This window comes from Castor canadensis, chromosome 4, assembly GCF_047511655.1.
Source record: "Castor canadensis chromosome 4, mCasCan1.hap1v2, whole genome shotgun sequence".
NCBI lineage: Eukaryota > Metazoa > Chordata > Mammalia > Rodentia > Castoridae > Castor > Castor canadensis.
In genome coordinates, this window is record NC_133389.1 from 136691494 (window position 1) to 136714980 (window position 23487).

Here is a 23487-nt window from a genome sequence, read left to right on the forward strand (position 1 = left end):
TTTGTCAAAAATAAGTTGGGTATACTTGTGTGGCTTCATATCCGGGTCCTCTATTCTGTTCCTCTGGTCTTCATGTCTGTTTTTGTGACAGTACCCTGCTGTTTTATTGCTATCGCTTTGTAATATAGTTTGAAGTCGGGTAGTGTGATACCTCCAGCATTGTTCTTTTTGCTAAATATTGCTTTGGCTATTTGTGGTCTCTAGTGTATAGAAGTAAATTTAACAGTGGATTTTCAATCTCTTGATGAATGTCATTGGGATTTTGATGGGAAAGGCATTAAACATGTAGATTACTTTTGGGAGTATGGACATTTTTACCATGTTGATTCTACCAATCCACAAACATGGGAGATCTCTCTACTTTCTATAGTCTTCCTCAATCTCTTTCTTCAGGAGTTTATAGTTTTCCTTGTAAAGGTCATTCACATTCTTTGTTAAGTTTACTCCTGGGTATTTGATTTTTTTTGAGGCTATTATAAGTGGAATTGTTTTCATATATTCTTTCTCAGTTTGCTCATTATTAGTATATAGAAATGCTAATGATTTTTCCATGTTGATTTTATATCCTGCTACCTTGTTCTAGCTGTTGATGATGTCTAGGAGAGTTTGAGTAGAGATTTTTGGGTCTTTAAGATATAGGATCATATCATCTGCAAATAGGAATATTTTGACAGTTTCTTTACCTATTTGTTTTCTTTTTATTCCTTCTTCTTGCCTAATTGCTCTGGCTAAGAATTCCAGTACTATGTTGAATAGAAGTGAAGATAGTGGGCAGCCTTGTCTCATTCCTGATTTTAGAAGGAATGGTTTCATTTTTTCACCATTAAGTATAATGCTGGCTGTAAGTTTGTCATATATACCTTTTATAATATTGAGGTACTTTCCTTCTATTCCTAGTTTTCTTAGAGGTTTTATCATGAAATGGTGTTGGATCTTATTAAAGGCTTTTTCTGCATCTATTAAGATGATCAAGTGGTTTTTGTCTTTGCTTCTGTTAATGTGGTGCATTACATTTATTGATTTTCATATGTTGAACCACCCTGCATTCCTGGGATGAAGGCTGTTTCATCACGGTGGATGATCTTTCTAATGTGTTGTTGAATTTGGTTTGCCATTATTTTATTGAGGATTTTTGCATCAATGTTCATTAAAGAGATTGGCCTATAGTTCTCCTTTTTGGAGGTGTCTTTGCCTGGTTTTGGGATAAGTGTAATACTGGCTTCATAAAATGTGTTAGGCAGTGTTCCTTTCCTTTTTATTTCATGGAACAGTTTAAGGAGGGTTGATATTAGGTCTTCTTTAAAGGTCTGAAAGAATTCAGCAGAGAATCCATCAGGTCCTGGACTTTTCTCTTTTGGGAGAGTCTTGATTGCTACTTCAATTTCATTTTGTATTATAGATCTATTCAGGTGATTTATGTCCTCTTGGTTCAGTTTTGGATGATCATGACTATCTAGAAATCTGTCCATTTCTTCAAGATTTTCAAATTTATTTGAATATAGGTTCTCAAAGTAGTCTCTGATGATTTCCTGGACTTTCATGGTGTTTGTTGTTATCTCCCTTTTTGCATTCTTGATTTTACTGATTTGGGTGTTTTCTTTCCTCATTTTAGCCAGGTTTGCCAGGGGTCTATTGATCTTGTTTATTTTTTCAAAGAACCAACTTTTTCGTTCATTAATTCTTTGTATTTTTTTTTGGATTCTATTTTATTGAATTCATCTTATTTTTATTATTTCTCTCCTTTTATTTGTTTTGGGATTTGCTTGTTCTTGTTTTTCTAGGAATTTGAGATGTATCATTAGATCATTGATTTGAGAACTTTCAGTCTTTTTAATATATGTGCTCATGGCTATAAACTTTCCTCTCTGGACTGCCTTTGCTGTGTCCCATGGGTTCCAGTATGTTGTGTTTCATTTTCACTGACTTCCAGGAACATTTTGATTTCCTCTTTTATTTCATCAATGACCCATTGTTCAGTAAGCAATGAGTTGTTCCATTTCCAATTGTTTGCATTTTTTTTTGTCTTTATTTTTGTTGTTGAGTTCTAGTTTTAATGCATTGTGATGAGATAGAGTGCATGGTATAATTTCTGTTTTCTTGTATTTACTGAGGCTTGCTTTGTGCCCTAGGTTATGATCTCTTTTGGAGAAGGTTCCGTGGACTGCTAGAAAAATGTATATTGTGTAGAAGTTGGATGAAATAGTCTGTAGACATCAACTAGGTCCATTTTATCTATGGTGTGTTTTAGATCTAGGATTTCTTTATTGATTTTTTGTTTGGATGACATATCTGTTAATGACAGTGGGGTGTTAAAGTCTCCCACAACCACAATGTTGGAGTAAATATGTGCTTTTAGGTCCTTCAGGGTATGTTTGATGAAATTGGGTGCATTGACATTGGGTGCATATAGGTTGATAATTGTTATTTCCTTTTGATCTATTTCCCCTTTTATTAGTATGGAATGTTCTTCTTTATCTTTTTTGATCAATGTAGGTTTGATGTCTACTTTGACTGAGATAAGTATTGCTACTCCTGCCTGTTTTTGGGGGCCATTGACTTGGTAAGCCTTCTTCCAGCCTTTCTTCCTAGGCTTATGCTTATTTTTATCGATGAGATGGGTCTCCTGTAAGAAACAAATTGTTGGATCTTCCTTTTTAATCGAGTTTGTCAAATGGTGCCTTTTGATGGGGGAATTAAGTCCTTTAACATTAAGTGTTAGTACTGATAGGTATGTGGTGATTCCTGTCATTTAGTTGTCTTAGTTGTTTGAAGGTTTGATTGTGTGTAGCTAAATCTATGTTACTCTCTACTTTCCTGCTTTTTCTTTTCCTGTAGTTTGGTGCTGTCTGCCCTTTCATGGTTATGTTGTGTTTCACTTTCTGTGTGCAGAATCCCTTGAAGAATCTTTTGTAGTGGTGGCTTTGTGGTCACATATTGTTTTAATTTCTGCTTCTCATGGAAGACTTTTATTGCTCCATCTATTTTGAATGATAGTTTTGCTGGGTAGAGTATCCTATGGTTGAAGTTATTTTCATTTGGTGCCCGGAAGACCTCATCCCAAGCTCTTCTTGCTTTTAATGTTTCTTATGAGAAGTCTGCTGTGATATTGATGGGTTTGCCTTTGTATGTTATTTGTTTTTTCTCTCTTACAGCCTTCAATATTCTTTCTCTATATTCTGTGTTTGTTGTTTTAATGATAATATGTCGTGGGGTAGTTCTATTTTGGTCAAGTCTCTTTGTTGTTCTGGAGGCTTCCGGTATCTGCATGGGCATATTTTTCTCTAGATTTGGGAAATTTTCTCTAATTATTTTGTTGAATATGTTATGCATCCCTTTTTCTTTCACCTCTTCTCCTTCTTCAATGCCCATGATTCTCAGGTTTGGTCTTTTGATGGAGCCAGTAAGTTCTTGCATTTTCTTTTCACAGGTCTTGAGTTGTTTAACTAATAGTCTTCAGTTTTTCCTTTAATTACTATTTCATCTTGGAGTTCTGAGATTCTGTCTCAGCTTGTTCTAGTCTGCTGGATTGGCCTTCCATTTTGTTTTGCAATTCTTTTCATTCTTTTTCCTGAGGTTTTCCATATCCTGAGGCTCTTCATCTTTAATATTGTCTATTTTCGTCCTGAGTTCATTTATCTCTTTATTTATCATGTCTTTTTTTCACTTTAGTGTTTATACAGTGCTTCTATAGTTTCTTTTATTTGTTCTTGTGCTTTCTCAAATTCTTTATTTTTGTTGTCTTGGAATTTCTTGAGTGTCTCCTGTACATTTTGGTTGACCATATCCAGTGTCATCTCTATAAAATTTTCATTGATTACTTGCAGAATTTCTTCTTTCAGATTTTTCTTCTGGGCTTTATTGTGTTCTTCAGCATAGTTTATCTTCATTTTGTTGGAGTCTGGATCTGGGCATTTGTTTTCTTCATTTACCTCTGGTTCCTGTAGTAATTTATTATTGGGGGGAAAATGGTTTCCTTCTTTTTTCTGTCTTCCCATCATTGCCCTTGCTACTATTACTGTCCCTGTACTGTGTATAATTTAGTATTGTCTGGCTTGTAATAGTAACAATGATGATATCTAGAATGGAAGCGTGAGAGGAAAGGGAGAACAAAGAAGGTAAGGAAAAGGGGAACAAAACAAAACAAAACAAAAAACAGAGCTGAAGACATACACAGGGAGAGATAGTGTCCTAATCAACAGTGAGCTAAACAGTCATTAGAGAGACAGAGAGAGGATAAAAAAAATTCCCAAGTTCAAATGCAATAAAGTTTCCTTCTTAATACTTTTGGTATTAGTCCTTCAGCATCCAGTGCTGGTGTTGGTGTTTGAGTAGTAGTTCTGTCATTGTCTCATCAAAGGAAAAAAAAAAGAGTCTGGAGAGAGCTTTGTGAATGTCTACCTGAGGCTGCAGCTCACCTGCCACCTATTATCAGCTTGCTGCTGCTGCAGGCTTTATTTATTGCTGATCTCAGGAGTAACCTTTACACTCACCTAGCCCCGCAGGCTTTGTTTATTTAGAGTTCTCCTGGATGCTTGCCCCTTTTGTTTTCTCCAGTGTACAGCCCTACCTGCTTGTTGCAATGGCAGTCCTTTTTTATTTAGAGTTCACATAGGGAGGTGCCTTTCCTCCACTCTCCAGTAGAGTGTTCCACACTGTAGCCACTGTTGGATGCCTTCCCCTTTCCAGGCACACCGCGGGAGGTGGCACCACACCTGCCTTCTCTGGCCAGCTTGTTCACCTACATGTAGTTCACTTTGGGCAGTGCCCCTCCCCCCTTTCAGTGGCGCTTTCTACATGGCAGCCACTGTTACAAGCTTTTCCCACTCCAGAGTTGCTGAGCAGGGGCCGCCACTCCTGTCTTTTCTGGCTGGTTTGCTTATTTACAGTTCACGTAAGGCAGTGCCCCTACCCCCACTCTCCAGAGTTCCAGGCACCCTACTCTCTTTGTTATGTGTCTTTTTATTTTTTTCAGCTGCTTGTTTATTATTCAGTTTTTTTTTTTTTCTTTTTTTCCCTGGGCAGAGGTCAGTCTATCCAGGGGGCTATGCTGATTTGTCCCAGGGAGTATCACATGCCACTTATCTGATGGTCTGCATCACCCAAGCAGGTTAGGAGCTGGAATCTGGCAGTGCAGGAGCCCTCCTGGTGTCTCCATTTAATGTGGTGTGGGGATGCTGTGTGCGGGCTGGGGGTGTGGAGGTGTTGGAGTTTTGCCTCTTCTTGGTGGTTTTTCCTGCCAGGTGTATCTCCAGCCTCTCTCCAAGAGTTCACCTTAGGAAGCAGGCTTTCTGCTGCCTCCCTGTAGTCACCATCTTGGAATCAATGATTTTGTTTGTGACACCATGAAAGAGTTTGTTATTGTCATATTTTATATGAAGAAGGCTACTCAATGATATAGGATAAGCTAAAGCAAGTTTTATCTTAAGTTATTAATTGAATATGAGTGGTAAATACATGGGAATTATTATATTATTCCCTTTCTTTCTCTCTCTCTCTTTTTTTTTTTTTTGGTGGTACTAGGGTTTGAACTCAAGGCCTCATGCTTGCTAAGCAGGTAACCTACCACCTTGAACCACTATGCCAGCCTTAATTCTCTTTCTTTTCATGTGTTTAAGTGTTTAAAAATAATTATATTTTCTAGACCAGGCTGCTTGGGCTCAAATATGTACTGCATACTTATTCATGATATTCTAGAGTTAGCTGACTAACTTTCTGAGCTTTATGAGTGTTCTCAAAATTGAGGAAATGTTTAAAATATGTATCTCTATTATTTTAATCAGGATTAAATGAGTTAACACATCCAAATGCTAAATAAGTACCTGATCCTATGTAAGCAATAAATAAATGTTAGCTGTTATTGTTATTTTTAAATTATTATTTTTCTCTTCAAATTTAGTCTAAGACTAATGTAATTTACCTAGGAAATCAGCTTATTCCATTAAATTTTCCATAGACAGAATAAGAAGGAAATAATTTTTATCTCTCTGGAGGAATATTGATATTAAGAAGAACAATACTGATACAAATAAATGAAATAAAACATCTAGAGATAGGAAGTAAACTTTACTGTAATTATAGTTAATGGAGAGACTCAACTAGCTTATCAAGAAATTTCTGTTCAAGATCATTCTGAGAGCTAATTTAGCTTTGAACCAAGCACTACTGTCATTATAATATAACTCATATATTTATTGGAATGCTATCTCTGCTTCACACACTTTACCCATGAAATTGTATTAGTCATATTTTTGTTTTATTTAAATTGTCTAGTCCAAAAAGCAATATTTTGATGATTGAATAAAAATTCAGTAAGCAGTTTAGGTCTATATGACCCATTTTCATATTCTTAGACTACTTTTTTTTAATGTATTAGAAGTAATAAAAGAGAATAACTGGAAATGCTTCATAAATTTGCTAAGAAATAGTAAATTAGTTACTGAAATTGATGAAATCATGCATAAACAGTTTAAATGATTTTACAATTTATTATCTTTTCCTGTGCAGTTGAAAGAACTAATAAAAGCTAACATTGAATTAATGTATTTAAATTAAGTGAGAAAGTAAAGTATGTATTTATAGATTATGGCATACAGTTGATTTCTATGAGGTACGAATTCCAAACCAAGGTTCAAGTTTATCATATGAGTTTGATGAGAATGTAGTACAATAAAATAAAGTATTAGTAATTTATTAAATTAACAGACTTTTAGATTTCATAAAAACAATTTAAACAGTCAGCCTCTGAGTCCTTTCTAGCATGTATATTTTAAAAAGACAATAGTCATTGCTACTGAGAGGATTAATTCATCTCTTATTCATCTCTTAATCCTAGTCCTTAAGGAAATGTTTCATAATATTAGGACTGAATATGTAGCTATTTTGAATCTTGAAGAAGTATAAGAGAATTTTTACAATGGAAACATAATATATTCTGTGGTGAAGACTAAATTTTAGATTTTTCTTCTATCTGCATTTCAGTTAAAGAATCAATCCGTATTTCAACATGTAAAATTTGTCTGGCAAGGGTAACATTTAAATAGGTATGAAAGAGCACATACATTTCTAAGTAAGAAAACCTGAAATCCACAGTCAAAAATCTTGCTATTTTATGGTTCTTAATTAAAACCTAATGATGAATGACTAAGTCTTTCACTTTTGCAGGGGAAGTGTTATGGAATTTGCTATACCATTTAATGCTTAACAACTTAAGTAAATAACTTAAATGACTTTCAGAAAACCTTATTTTCCATAGACTAGATGTTTAACTTTTAATATAAATTGATTTAGGTTCAGATGCAAACATTAGTCAGATGAAATTTACTTTAGATTAGTAGTAAGTTATATAGAGATATTCAAGAAAACAAAGAAAATACAAAAATTTAATAATTATGCACTAATATATAGACCTCTTCAAGCAAGGCACATTTTGACACTCATGGCAGAAAAGTTTTATTAACTATGCCACAGTCAGAAATCTACAGTTGAATCAAAATAGCAATATGATTCCATTGTTTTTGCTAACATAAGATGAAAACCCATTCAATCAGGGACTTCTATTTATCTCTATGCCTTCCTCTTCTTCCCCATATTTTGTCATTCTTTCCATTTATTTTGGCATCACTTGGTTTGCTGGCATTTTCTTTATTTTTCTTTCTTTGTTATATTCTGTTTCTAACTTCTAAGCTTTATTATACTAAAGTTGACAACTGTTCAAATAAGGTAAACTCAAGAGAGAGCTAATTGCAGTTCTTGGAATTTTTATTTTTTTAGGACTATGCTGAGAAGGAGAATACCATAGCAAAAGCTCTAGAAGATCTGAAGGCTAATTTTTACTGTGAACTCTGTGACAAGCAGTACTATAAGCATCAGGAATTTGACAATCACATTAATTCATATGACCATGCTCACAAACAGGTAAGAAATCCCCAAAAATCTGGCATTTCTGAACTTTGACTTACAATTTTAAAGATCTAATTTTGTGGTGATAATTTGATGATAGTTACAAAAAATATTTTTAAAGCACCTAAAGCAAAGTTTGAAACAATGACCATTATAAAAAATAGCATACAATTGCCTTTCACTGAGTGCTTTGAAAACAATATTCTATAGGTTATCATCTTGTTAGTGTCCTCAAATGTGTTGTTTTATATGTTTTGTTCAATACTGAAGACATCAAATGTAAGCAAATTTTATATATGTAGTCATGAATTACTTAATGATGAGGAATGTATCCTGAGAATTGTGTCCTAAGGCAATTTTATCATTATGCAAATGTCCTTAAAGTGTCTTATACAAGCAAAGACACTTGAGAAGTCACCAGGCAAAATAATCTTATGAGACCACTGTCATTCTGTATGTCTTTCATCATTGTGCCAAATGCTTCTATGTAGCTCATGATGTTACTTCTTTATGAAATGTATTTTAGATTTAAACCATATGAAATGATGAACAAGAAAAAAAAGATATGTTAAAGATGGTCCAAGTCTTTTGAATATATATACATACATAACATGTGTGTAATTTGTTTTTGTTTGTTTATTCATGGTTGAACTCAGGGCCTCACATTTGATAGGCAAATGCTTTACCACTTGAATCACTTGGACCTTTAAGGAACCACCCTGAGTTCTGTTAGATTATTTGTGTAAAATATGCTGTATGCAAATTTTACTAAGAATAAGGAAGTGAAAAGGCCCTCAGGCTTGAACTGTCCTTTCATTTGCTTTCAGATAGGGTCTTGGGTTTGCTTGAGACCATGGCCCTTTGCTCTCTGCTTTGGAGTAACAGTGCCACCATGACTGACTTGTTTTAGAGACCAGATCTTGCTAACTTTTTCTTGGGCTAGCTTTGAACTGTATCCTCCTATCTCTGTCCCCCAAATAGCTGGGATTCCATCATTTAGTTGATTTTTAAATTATTTTCATTTTACTCCAAATTATAAATCCCAAATTGACTTTTTCAACTCTGTATGTACTGATGCACTTAGAATAGTGATGCCATCAGAAATGAATATAGATTTCATTTTTTAATATGCCTTATGTTTACCAAAGTAATTTCATTTGTTTAAGTAATGATATGTAAGATTATTAGCATTAATTTATAAATATTTTCTTCTTTAACCAGCCCCCACAAATACCATATGTAGAGTTCATTTTGGAACAAATCAAAGGCACAATTTTAAACAGACAAACTTGTACTGCTTTCCATTTCTATCAGACTTATTTATCTTAAGTGAGAAAAAGCAGGGGAAATGGTGACATTAAAATGTCATGAACCAACTGTGTGTCTTTTATTTTGCTGTTCATCCTTGCAGTCTTTCATACTGATTAAACTGTTTTTAGGGAGGCTACTGTATAAGGAAAATTACCTTCAAGTATACATGTGACTAATTAATGAATGTTTAGCATAAATATCCTGCTCTCTATGTGGCATAACCATTGGCATATTGGTAAAGGGAAAGGTTTTTGATAGAAATATTCTTTTTCTTACATAAAAGTGTGCAGATATAAATATATAATTGCTTGAATTTCACATTAGAAACTATCGTGAAGTAATATCGATTATGTTTTGCAGTTACTGACATCTGTTTTATAAAAAATTCTGCAATGTGTACCTAACAACACTTGATATGTTTTACACATTGTATGTGTATGTATGTGTGTGTGTGTGTTTTAAAAATATATTGCTAGCTATTAAATCTGCTTTCCAAATAATGTTGATTCAGTTTTAAAGATGTCATGAATATCAAACTCAGGCTATCAAGGGCCTTTCCAGTTCCTTATTCTTGGTGAAATTTATACATAACATATTCTATACAAATAATCTAAGGGAATTCAGACTTACTGTAACTGGTGAGTTTGAAGGTCCAAAGGCTCACATTTGACAATAATCCGGGGAATAGAGCACTCAAGACGAACATATTATCAAAATGTCTATGAACTTAGGCAGATAGCCCAGTCACGACACCATTAGATGAACTGATCAGTTTAACATGAGAATCAATCATTCACATGATGAGACTATCACTAGATAAGGTTTCAGTAGCTGAAAATATTTAAAATCTTATGGTTATAAGATGTTATGACCTTGATAGTGGCACATCTAGAGAATGACCTTCCTTTTCCGGGCAGAGATATCATCCCAGGACAGATATCCTTATGTTTACTACATGGCTCTAACTAACCCCTTGAGCACTTTACATGAAGTAAAGGGAGACGCAGGTTAGAGATGAACAATTTATACTCATTTTTCTCTACTGAAAGTTAGAATACTATAAAAATTATTATTATTACATGGTGTGTAAATTATTTGGACATATTATTTGAAAACATAGGTCTCATTCAGCAGTTATGTTTACTGGAGATCTAAGAAAGCTGGTCTGCAAAAGAACAGAAAAATATACAAGGGAAAGAACTGTATGTGACTAAGTTAAAATTGAAAGACAGTTTGAAACTATCAGTTTTGATTTCTGATGAAAAATCGATTGGTGACCTTTGACTTTCCTGAACTTGAATATTTATATCTTCGTTCATGTTTGGGAAGTTTTCTGATTTCTTTGAAGTGTTCTTCCTTTAAATTGTTCTTAAGTAACTCTTTTTTCTTTTTTATTATCATATATTAATTGATCAAAGAGGTAATAACACAAATATTTGCTCTTTAATGCTATCCCCATGTTCTTTTAAGCTTTCTTCATTCCATTCACCCTATTTTTTCTTTTTCCTCTTCCAACCATGAATTTTCATGGAGCCTGTCTTTGAGTTCTGTTTTCAGTGTATTCTGCTGTTGATATCTTCTTTTGCATTTTTAATTTTATTTAGTAAATTTTTAAGATTTTCTCTAACTTTTAAAAAAATTATTTTCATCTCTATATCAAGGTCCTCTGTTCAGTATTACATGGTTTTTCTGTGTTTTCTTCAAGCTCACTGAATTTCCTCAAAATAGCTATTTAAATTTTCTGTATGAGAGCTCTCCTGTACTGGTTGCTAGTTGGTTAGTTCCTGGCACCTTATTTTGACCTTTGAATGAAGTCATAGTTTCCTGAAAGCTCTTGATGGTTGAAAGTATATGAAGTCATTGTGGGAATTGAAAGATTAAGTATTTATTCCATTCTTCACAATCTGGATTTGTTTGTATTAACCTGTCCAAAAATTCTAAGTGGGCTAAATATTTCTTTGAGCTTGAAGTCACTTCCTCTATTTCCCCATAAAATGGTGCCCTAAGGCCAGGTTTGCCAGGACTCAGCTATTGGTAGGTTGCCAACTGTTTCAACACTAGAAGGCAATCCATCAGGTTTCTCCCAAACTCACAGTTAGTGTGTTGTTCAATCTGAGCTCGGGGAATACATAAAAAGTGTAATCCATTCCCACAAGCCCCTCCCTGGAGAAAGCTATGCCCACATGCCTCTTCCATAGTGACTTGCCTGTGATCAAGCAATGCAGGATTTGTTTCCTGCCAGCACTGGCATAATCATCATGAAAGGCCAGTCCCAGAGCCCATGCCATGCCTAGAACTAACTGATGCCACAAAGCTGTGTCATACCATGAGCCTACAGCCCACTGAATCTAGCACAACACTGAGTAGGATCCAGGCCCATACTGCCATGGCTACATATGGGTGAGGTGGAATCAAAATACAGGACCATGGCAACAAGACACCTTGATGCTGACTAGCTTGAAGTCAGATAGGTTGTGGTCCTTTTTGTCCATTTGGCACCAGGTCTTATTAAGAGACACTATCCTCAGGCAGTAATCTGGGGATGAGAACTATAAAGATCTTCCTAGTGTTAGGTTTCACCAGTCCAGCACTCAGGTCCAAGGAGAAGGCTGATGCTTACTACCCTATCCTACTGGCAACTGAGTCTTGTTCCACATTATTCTGTCCAAAGTTGGGGTAGGATAGTTGAAGATAGTCCTTTGGCTACCAAGACTGATGCTAAATTGTATTGCACTTGAGTCTCACAGCTACAGTGCCTGCGCAGTTTCAGGATGTACCACTGGTCACACAGCTGCTTCTGGTGATGCAGGCTAAAACCTAAGTGTGTCCCACCAGGGTGTAGGTCTCTGCCTGGTAGCACAGCTGATCTTGAGTCTCCATCTGTAAGCACTGGCCTGGTGATAGCTGTGCTGCTTAAAGTTAGGGGACAGCTGGTTAAGACACTTGTTCAGCCACCAAGGCAGATACTAAACTAGGTCACAACTAAGTCTCATAGTCACAGACAACTGCACAGTTTAAGGGAGTGGAGGTGCCACAGGTCCACTCAAAGCTGTGATACAGGATGAAATTGAGTCTGCTCCTCCAGCATGCAGCTCTCTCCCTGCTTCTAAGACAGGAATGGAGTTCTGTCTGTGACCTCTGTCCTGGTATGGGGGATTTTACTCTATGCCTGTTGCTAAATTTCACTGTGGAGGGCTTGACCCATGTTTGTATTATAAAGCAAAGTCCTGTTGTAGCTTCTTTGCCTTGGATCCCAGTGGATAGCGTTTTGCTTTTCTCTCCACTGTCTAAGATTGAGGAAGGAGTGGTGGAGTTGTTCTCTTTCCTGCCTTGCTATCATAGTTTCTAACGGCTTAGCACACAGGTATGGGCCCAAAGAATTACAGAACTTTATTAACACATATACAGTTTAAATTTATGTTGATAAATGACAACTGTAGTGCAAATCATTATTTTAAGCTACATTCACACAATAGTTAATATATTATTTTTAAAACATAGGGGATAGTTTTACATAACAAGAAATACATTATTTTAAGGGTAACTGTAGATGTAAATGTCATAGGACTGCCTCAGTTTTTACCCACAATCCTGGTTTAATTATCATGTCTCCTTCTTTATATAATAAATAATATGGTTATAATATGTGTTTATTAAAAAGTAGCAACATTTTTGGATGTCTGTAAAAATGATGAAAGTTTAAAAACAATGGGCTAGTAAGCCTCATTTTTCTTTCTAGTTATATATTTACTCAAATGCTGGACTATCAAAGGAAGTTTAAAAAAAATCTAAAAAGAACATAACCATAGTGTATTTATGTGCATCATTGAGGAAACAACAGAAACATGTATTTACATTTGTAACAAACACATTTGAAGAGTCTAGACACTTGCATATCTCACACTGGTTCTGTTGCTAAGTACTGATGTGAACATAGCTTTTTGTCTTAGGGTTCCATTTTTGCATCTGTATGCAGAGGATCTGGACTAGGTGGCTCTCTTTGGCCTGCTAGGTTTAACTTTCAAGAATTCAGAATCATCAAGTACAATAGTTAAGGTCTGTGTGTTCATGATAAGTTCTGACATATAATTAATTCTCAATTCCACATTTTATAAGTGATTCTCATATAAAAAGACTAGTAAAATAGTTTCCAGTAAATTTCTGTTATTCTAAATTCAAGTCACAGAAATAAATCATAAAAGATCAGAGACTCAGCATCAGGTAAAAAAGAAAAGCTTTTCCTCCAAACCATTTCACCTGCTCATCTGCCCTTAAAGTAAAGCCACACTGAGTCTTTCCTCTCACCTGGTATCCTATGGACAATTCAGAGTTATTTTCACTGTTTGAGATTTGTCATACTGATGCTGTGAAGAGATAGAAAAGGGCATGATTGCCTTATTTCTCCTGCCCTTCAAACATCTTGATTTTTGCTTTAGTGGCTGCAATGTTGCTGAAATACCTCCCAAAAGACACAGAAGTGACCTTCACCTTAGCAAGTCAAGACTTGGTGTCTTGCAGCTTACTGTTTTGTTCTGCCCCAGAGGAAGCCAAGGTCAGGCCAGGTTGTTGAAATGTGTTGTTCCTGCAGGGATTTCTATTACTGTAGAAATGGAACAGCTTTATTCCCAAATTTGAACATTTCCTAAGAATTTAAACTGCTGTTCAGTGATATGATAGTTGAGAAAGGAATTACTTCCTGATGTTTGTTCATAAATATACACTTGTATAAAAAAGTACATATAATTAATGGTTAATTAAAAATAACTTCAAATGTATTTTATTCTATATATGAAAATTTATGATGAAATCACTCCAAGTATTTTCCCTTGTGTGTGATGTGCACTTCAGTGTAATTGTACTCTTTTTTATTGTTTTTTAATACTATTTTGAAGATTTTTCTCTTAGAAATGAGAACATATAATTTGCTCCTTTATAGTCCCTGCATCCCCCAACATGAGTACACTGAGGAGCATATAGATACCATAAACCTGCTCTGTTTGACATTTTATAGCAATTCTCATGAGTCATGCAGAACTAAATTGTAGGTTTATCTTGAGTTTTCACTAGACATTGGGAAATCATTTCCAGCATCTGAACCGGGGCTATTTTTATAAACCTTCCCACAATTGACTTCTAGTTTCCTTCTTTCTTTCCTATATTCCACTGTTTATAAGGCTTGAAGGATAGAAGATGAATTTAGTCAATATGGTATTGAGTGTAGGGAAAAATAGTTGAACAAGAAGCAAATGTTTCTGTTCTTTGTTATGTAAATATAGTTATGTATTCACAAAGATGTTTAGAAAAAGAATATGAGAGAAAAATACACCTAATTGAACAAATTTCATTTTAGGAATGTCAACCAAGTTTTAAAATTCAATAAGAAATTTTAATCTTTTGTAGCTATTGCATGAAGTATGTTCTTCCTGTAGTTTATATAACTTGGTTATATGAGTGGAATTGCATGACTTTCTTTTATATTTTATTCTCATTGTACTTTGTTAATGATCAAACTTTCACAAATGCAATTTCTGAAAGTATATATATTTTGAAAAGTAGTTTATACATTTATTGTCTACTTTTACTGTGTAGATCTATTTGTAATTTATTATTCTGAAGAAATTGAGAAACTATTGGGGAATTATTAAGATCATTTTTTTTGAGAAGAAAATTAATCTAGAAAAAAATGTAAATTCAAGATTAACATAATGTGGGGATTTGAGAGCAATACATCCTGGAATATTTGTTGCTAATTCTATCCTGAGCTAAACTTTACATTATCTGCTTAAAGGATTATATTGCAATATATTTAAATATTTTCCTGGCATCTATAGAAATGGAGACATTAGATGACATTATGTCATCTTTGGAAGGAATTGGATATGGCATAGACCAAAGAAACCTTAATTCTAGTTGAGTGTTAGAATTACCACAAAAGTTGTAAAAAATAGTAAGTCCAGCATCTGGTATAGGTCCATGGCTCTTGTCCTATGTTTGAAGTTTTCCAGATGATTCTAGTATGAAGCTAGGGATAAAAGAGAGACTGGAGATGCCCAGGTTACTGTTTACAGTGTTTTCAGATGACATGTTTGCATGTAAAAATGCATTGTTTGCTTCCAAAAGAATTATTTAAAAAAACACATAAGGATGGAGAGAAAATGTAAAAATGGAGAAAAGCAGTTTTCTCATCTCCCTTCTCTACTTAATTGCCTAGAGAGGGAGAGACTTATAGAGATGGTAAGAAGAGAGTGTCTTTTGGGCTGTCAGCTCCACACCAATTGGAAACTCAGCCAATATCAGATTAGATATGGCAGCAGAATGTGTTCAAGCAACATGTTTTTCTTGTTCACCTATATAAGTTACTCTGCTTAAATATTCCATGCTTAAGAATTCCTCCTCCCCTTTAATCTCTGTGTGACACAGAGGACATGAGTTTGGAAACTGGTGGTTGTGTCAAGGGGGAGAACAGATGCAGGATGTTACCTAAGTCAATGAACAAGATAGCAAGCAAGACTAGATTTGGATTGTTTACCTTGCTCATGAGAACTAACATGGAACAGAATTTGAATTGCCTGAAAAGGGCTATGAGTTTTAATTCAATGGAAGAAAAAACGTGCAATGGTATATTCAACTTGTTGACTTCAGAAATGGAGGCAGCAATGTGACCCTTGATTTGAGAAATTGGTTATTGTTTGTGGACAGTGCGTGAACCTTAGCTCTCAAAAGAGCATGTAAGCCCCACTTCCCCCTAGCAACTAAGAATGTCAGAATATATGGAGTTAGGAGAATTGGATATAGATGACACTCAGTAATTGTTAACCATCATTTATAAGTCATCAGTTTATACATGGATTAGAGCAATACTCATTTGTTTTTACACAGCTGGGGATAGCTAAGATAGATGGAAAGATTATTTAGAAAATAAGGAAGCAAAATGTCTTTTCACATCTGTAAAGAACACATAGTGATTTTTCCTCTCAGTTACATATTTTATAAATGAGCATTTTTTTAGTAATACAAATATTTCTTATTTTTCGAACGTGGCTATGATCAAGTCTTACACGACTTCTCAGAATGTTCTAAAATGTATCAAATTTTATCACAAAGTGATTATTTTTAGTAACTTGTGTAATATGTATTATGTCTTCCTGAATATTTTAGAATTTACATGCTTCACCATTAAATGAGCTATTATACTTACCAGTTACTAGCTAGTACCATTTCATAGTTCAGTTTCAATAATCTGGATAAACTGTGTGAGGACAGATTATGTATGCATATCTACAATCAGAAAAAAATACCTCAGAGAGTACTAGAAATAGAACAAGAAGATTAATTTGTAAGGATGAGCCACAGCCTACACACAACCCAAGTTCTGGAAAACTTTAATGAACTGTAATTGTATGTTAGTGGTTTATTTATTATGATCATATTTTCTGATACCAGAATGGAGTGTTATTTGCAACTCCATTTCTAATAAACATGTCTTTTCTTGAAATAAATACTTTTTCTTTACACTGGATATTTGTCTCATCAATGTTTTTCAAGCCATTATAGGTATGACAGCTTTTAAAAAGTTTAGCCCTGTGTTTGAATACTTGCTTTACATGTGCAAGGTCTTGGTTTTGAGCCCCAGTACCACCAACAAAAATTTTAATCTGAACTTCAGTGAAGTTACAACATTATCAAACACAAGTCACTAACCTGATGTCATTAGTTCTTCATGTGCTGAAATTCTGTTGTGTCACAGTAATCGTTATTCTACAGGCACATCATTTTTGAAATGCCATATGTCTTTGTCTGTTTTATATTATTACAATAAATATCTGAACCTGGGTAATTTATTTATGCATGTATTTATTTTGAGGTACTGTGCTTGAACTCAGGGCCTTTACCTTGAACCTCTCCACCAGCCCTATTTTTTGTGAAGGGTTTTTTGAGATAGAGTCTTGTGGAACTATTTTCCCAGTCTGGCTTCCAACCATGATCCTCCTTATCTCTACCTCCTGAGTAGATAGGATTATAGGCATAAGCCCCTAGATGCGGCCTGGGTAATTTATTAGTTCATAGTTCTCAAGGTTGAAATATCCGAGAACAAGAGGTGAGAATCTGGTTAAGAGCCTTCTTGTTTCATCTTTCTATGGTGGAAAACAGAAGAACCAGGGAAAAACAAGTAGGCTGACACCTATCCTACCAATCAGCATGGATCCCTTGTAGCAGAATCATTATTAAACGTCCTACTTCATCAATGGGAATTAAATTCTAGCTTGAATTTAAGAGGGACAAACATTTAAACCATAATACAATATATGATTAATTAAATAGTGGTGTACATACATCAATATGGTGACTAGGGCACAAAAGCAGACAGTGTGAACTCTGAGACTCCAAAACCTAGCTCAGATGCTGGAGCTACACTTGGCAGAAATAAAGCAACTAGGAGAATCAAAACTTCAACACCCTGATCCCCCAGCCCGTGGAAAGCTTCTCCATGCCACATTACACTGAGAAAACAGGAGGGCTGTCACGCTGCCAGATGCTGGCTCCAAACCTGCATGGAAGACATTTGGTAGACCAACAGGTGACCACCAATCATTATGTGGTATTCCCCCAGGATAAATCAGCATATCCCCCTGGGCATACTGACACCCCCTGCCCACCAAAAAAAAAAACCCAAACTGAACAATAAACAAGGAACTGAAAACTAACACACAGCAGAGGGGTGGGTTTGCTGAAAGTACACCAGAGAAGGAGGGAGGAGCAAGGAGCTGATCTCCATGTGAACTTTCAGTAAACAAAGGCTGGAAAGGCAGAAAGGCCGACAGAGGGTGGGTGATAAGCCGCTGCCTGAAATAAGGCAGGTAGTGGTCCACAAAGTCCATCTCCTGAGCCAGTGAGCAACATTCAAAGTCAAACAACATTGCAAAATTCAAAAATAATCAGCAAACCATCACAACACTCTGACATCAAGGGGCCAGCTGATGGATCACTGACCTTGCCCCAGAGAAAGGAGGAAAGGCAAAGAAGCCCCCAGTAATGAAGCACAGTGAAAATCCAACTCCAAAGGGCAGCTGGTGGGCTACAGAGCTGAGTCCAGAACCTGAGGATAATATACAAACTTAAACTGCCACACCCCACTGAAGGAGGAGGTGACCAAGCAGCTGCCTCTGAAAGACAGAACAAAACAAACAAACAAACAAACACTAACCAACCACCTGGCAAGACTAAGACAGAGATTCTGCTTAAATACCTAAACCAGGATTGGATGCTGGAGGAGTAACACCAGAACTTAAACTAAGACTGAAATTCTATTGTTCCTGAACCTGGAAATTTTTGTTTGTTTTTTTGTTTGTCTGTTTTCTTGTTTGTTCTGCTTGCTTGTGTTTGTTTGTTCATCTCTCCACATTGATTTCTTTGGATTTTTTTTGTTAGTTTTACTATTGTGAATTGGCAAATACTAAATTACATCCCGACCAGGGACAGAAATAACACAGTTACACTTAGCTACAAACCCAATATAGCCACAAAACAAAATTAAACCAAGGGAAAGAAAACAGGTGACTGAAACCACCAACTAGCCTATCAAGAACATAGTTGCACAGTACCAAGTGGAGCCACAGGAAGACAAAAAAGGGATGGAAACCGTTCTCTACCCCAAAGTAATTTAATACAGGATTCAGGGGGAAATGAAGAAAATGGATATACAGTTCCAGACTCCAACAAAACAAAGATAAATAATGCCAAGGAACCCAATGATGCCACAAGAACACCCTCAAAGAAGAAGTTCTGTAAGTAATCACCGAGAATTTTATGGAGATGTTACTGGACATAGTTAACCAAAATGTACGAGAATCACTCAAGAAATTTCAAGACACCAAAAATAAAGAATATGAGAAGACACAGAAACAAATAAATGAAGTCATAGGAGCCCTAAATAAACACCAAACTGAAACAGAGAACACTATAAATAGAGAAAAAAAAGATGACTCTAATAGAAATGTTTATTCTAAAACCAGATTTATTTATTCAAACTTGTAACAAATAATCTTACTATTTTCAAATGATCATGTTTTGAAATTAGTTATCAGTAATTTTATATTCCCTAGGGTAAGATTCTAGTAATTTGTTCAGCATTTTATCTTCTTTTTTCAGTTTTTTAAAATTTTATTTGTATGTACATACAATGTACATACAATTTCTTCCCCCTTCCCCCTACCCCCTCCCTTAACCACCCAACCTCCTCCCTCTCCCCCCCACCCACTCGCTTCCAGGCAGAAACTATTTTGCCCTCATATCTAATTTTGTTGAAGAGAGAGTATAAACAATAATAGGAAGGACCAAGGCTTTTTGCTAGTCTAGATAAGGATAGCTATACAGGGAATTGATTCCCATTGCTTTCCTGTACATGTGTTCTATGTTCTAGTAATTTGTTTACCATTTTATCTTAAACTTGTTTTTAGCATATGCCAATTGTAATGGGTTTTCATTATAACATTCTCATACATGCAGGCACTGCAGTATATATTCCTTCTCTTTATTACTCTCTCTCACCCCTCTTGCCTATCCCCTCTCCCTTTTCTCTTTCCATATCTCTAATATTCTCCCTTTTACTTTCACATTCTTTTTTTTTCTGAATTTCACATATGTGACAAAACCACATTCTATTCATCTTTTTGATCTTGAACTGGGATCTTCATGATCTATCTCCACCTCCCAAGTAGCTGGAATTATAGATGTGAGCCACCATGTCTCACATGTATTTTAACCTAATGAGACATTTTGCATCTTTTATTTTGAGAACTAAGTCCATTTACATGTGCAGTTTTTATTGACAGTTATGTGCTAATTCCTATAATTCTGGTTTTGTGTCTGATTATGTCCTAATTCTCATTTGTTGGTTTCATGAGATTTGTTTTTCCCAAACTCTTGTCATACTGATATCTTTTCTTCCTTATCTGTGTGTAGAATTACTTTAAGTATCCTCAATGCTGGTTTAGGTGTCATGAATTCTTTAGTTTATGTTGGAAATATTCTTTCTCCATCCATTTTAAAGGGCAACTTTAGTGAATATAGTAATCTTGGTTGGCAACTATTTTCTCTCAGAGCTTGAGATGCAGTATTCCATGATTTTCTGACACTCAGGGTTTATGCTTTATAGTCTCATAATTCTCATGAGTTTGTCTTTGTAAGTAACTTTGTACTTCTATCTTGCAGCTTTCAATATTATTCTTTTGTTTTGTGTGCTTGGCATTTTAATTCTAATGTGACATGGAAAGATTCTTTTGTGATCATATTTGTTTGGTGTCCCAAATACCTCTGTACTTGGATGTTTGTATCTTTTCTTAGATTTGGCTCTTTTTTCCCTAAAATTTTATTAAATATGTATTGACTGCCTTTATTTTGTCTCAGCTCTTTCTTCTTGTGTCTCAGGGTTCTTGAGAGCTGTGGTCATTATTACATTGCTATATGAATGTAATAGTTTCATTTGCCAGTGCTGATATTCTTTCTTCTGTGTGATCTAGTCTGCTGACAATGTGTGCCACTGAGTTTTTCATTTTATTTATTGTGCTTATCATTTCAAAATTTCTTTCTTACATAATCTGTAATCATTAGGAAATAACTTTATCCAACTATTCCACTGACTTCTTCATTCATCTATTTGTCACCTCTTTGAGGTTATTGATCATTTCTAAAATTTGACTTCTGAATTCTTGGCATTTCAACCATTTCAGTATTTTCAGATTCAGTTTTTTTTACCAGCTATACACTTTTTGACAAGTCATATTGTTTTGTTTTTTTTATATTTATTTTGCTTCTACATTGCAATTTGCACATCTGTTGTGATGGATATGCCTTCTGGTTTCATATGGAAGTTTTCTTGGTGAATAAAATTCTCTTGAGGTATCAATCCCATTATCACCAGAAGAGAGAAAACAAATCACAATAATAACAGCTCAAAAACTAGCCAGATAATTATGGGCTGGATTTGGTGGTATATGTTTATACCACCAGTAAGTGGACATCAGGAGTGTACTGGTTTAAGGGCAGAACAGGAAAAATTTAGTGAGACCATATGTCAACAAAAATCTGTGCATGGTGGTATTCAACTGTAATTCCAGCTACTTAGGAGGTAGAGGTATGAAGATTGCAGTCCAAGACTGTCATGGGCAACAAAACTATGTAAGACCCTACCTGAAAAATAACTGAAGTGGTCTAAGTTAAACATTATTTAAATTTTGCTATGTCAAGATCACTCTATACAGAATATATTCTTGAATATATTCACATAACATTAAACTATCATTTAACACAAAAGTAATAATAAATTTAGCATATAAGTAAAGTATAATTTCAAATGAAATTCTCCATTAATTTTCTTTTAATTCCATATCATATTCTACCTCTCATCTCCATTCTCTGCCCATTTGCTGAAAATCAAATGTTTTAGAAGTGCTTCTACACCTGCCATTGTAAAGCACATACCTATTTCCATGATATAGACAACTGTGCCCTGATCCCTTGTAAAGCAATCTTTCTTTTCAGATCTCTTGCTAAGCTGATCCTTCGTTTCTCTGTTTGTTCATGTGTATTCTAGGCATAAACACCTAATCCCAAGGTGAATTGCATAAACTCTGAGGAATGTAACCAAAATATGTACTGTAGTGCTTTAAAATTTAAACATCTCTATGTTAAAGTTATGGAATCCAAAATTTCTTTCAAGTTCTGTTAGCAGCCTGCAAAAAAGTGATCCATGTTTTAGGAACTGAAAGGACTTTGTTGTTATTTATTCTTTTCTTTTAAAACCAGGACCATGAAAACAAGAAAAGAGTACCAGGACAGATACAATATGAGGAGAGAAGACAATACTTAGCCTTAGCTCTTCATAATATATTTGCTCTTATATAATTCTTTTTTGTTCAAAGACTAAAATTGAAAACTATTTACATTTTTAGACACATATAATGTGATATTCCAAATAACTCACTCCAACATTGTCAACAGTATTTTTCCTATTATACAGCATTTGCACAGTAATCATTTAATGGAGTCATATCCCATTTAATTCTATTGGTTTTGCACATTTCTTATTGTTGTACTTGGTGTTTTCAATATTTTGTATTTTGGTGTTCACATACTTACTTAAAACTTAATTTTTCATGCTTGCTTTAAGATCCTCAAAATGAATATGAAATATAGAAATTATGTTAATAATTCTTGGTTTTATAAAATGTCTGACAATCTAATTGACATATCATTTTCACAGTGATTTAAAACTGGTCATGGATGTCAAATCTTCATTAATTAGCAATTTCATTCTTACATAGTAGAAAAAAAGTTTCCATTTTTCTGTATAACATGAATCAGTCAGAGTGAATTTTAATTACTAGTATAGAAATAATAATATCTGAAATTTTAAAAAAATTTACATAAGTGCTATGGTGTATTAAATATATGCATGTAAGTATGTCTTTCATTAAGTATATATTAAATATATACATATATGTGATACATACATATGATATGTTCATATGTATTACTATTTGTTGAAGATATATAGTTTATCTATAAAAATACATGTAGACAGTATATACATACATATAATGTATATATTATATTATGACATTCAAAACTGTGAAAATAAACATTTTAATCTATATTATATTCTTCATATGATTTCCACTAAATAAGAAACTAATTTGATATTGCACAATATTCTCCCATCTTCATGCTTGCTTAAATTTTATCACATTTTTTACCAGTTTGGAAAATATTGCCTAAGTATTCTGTCAAGGAGTACATAATGCTTACATTTCTGTAAGATAGACAGGTATTAAAGTGGAGAGGGTCGACACCTAAGAGTAAAGGAAGCAAAAGTAATGTCAAATCATCAATGTTATGTGTTAAATCAAAGACGTATGACTCATGGAATAAAAAGTCTTAACAAAATTTTCTTTTCATAGTGGAGGGTTTTCTCCTTAAATTTAAGACTTTTTCTTGAAGTTAAAAGTATCATTGTGTTGCCTTAGTTAAAGAAAGATGTGTGTAAAATGCTTATGAAAAATGTCTTATAAAAATGATACAGTAGCTGTTAACCTCAACTTTATTTTAATTTAAATATTGCTGTGTTCTTTAGCAGTCCATAAGAAATATAATCAGTAATCCAAATGTAGTTGCAATCCAAATGTAGTTTTTAAATAAGAGTAAAGAGAAAGAAAAACTGTAACATTATATATAAAAGTATAAGATGTTATGTTTCACAGAAAATATTACACATAATTT

General features: G+C 34.5%; 1 protein-coding gene across 2 annotated transcripts in view; it reads left to right on the forward strand.

Annotated features, from left to right (window-relative positions):
• The window catches only part of Znf804a (zinc finger protein 804A), a 395234-nt gene that overhangs the window by 247308 nt on the left and 124439 nt on the right, over positions 1-23487 (forward strand). For both annotated transcript variants that reach the window (XM_074071237.1, XM_074071238.1), the window contains exon 2: positions 7771-7914. In XM_074071237.1, coding sequence (XP_073927338.1) covers positions 7771-7914 — 144 coding nt within the window. The remainder of the gene's footprint in view (positions 1-7770; positions 7915-23487) is intronic.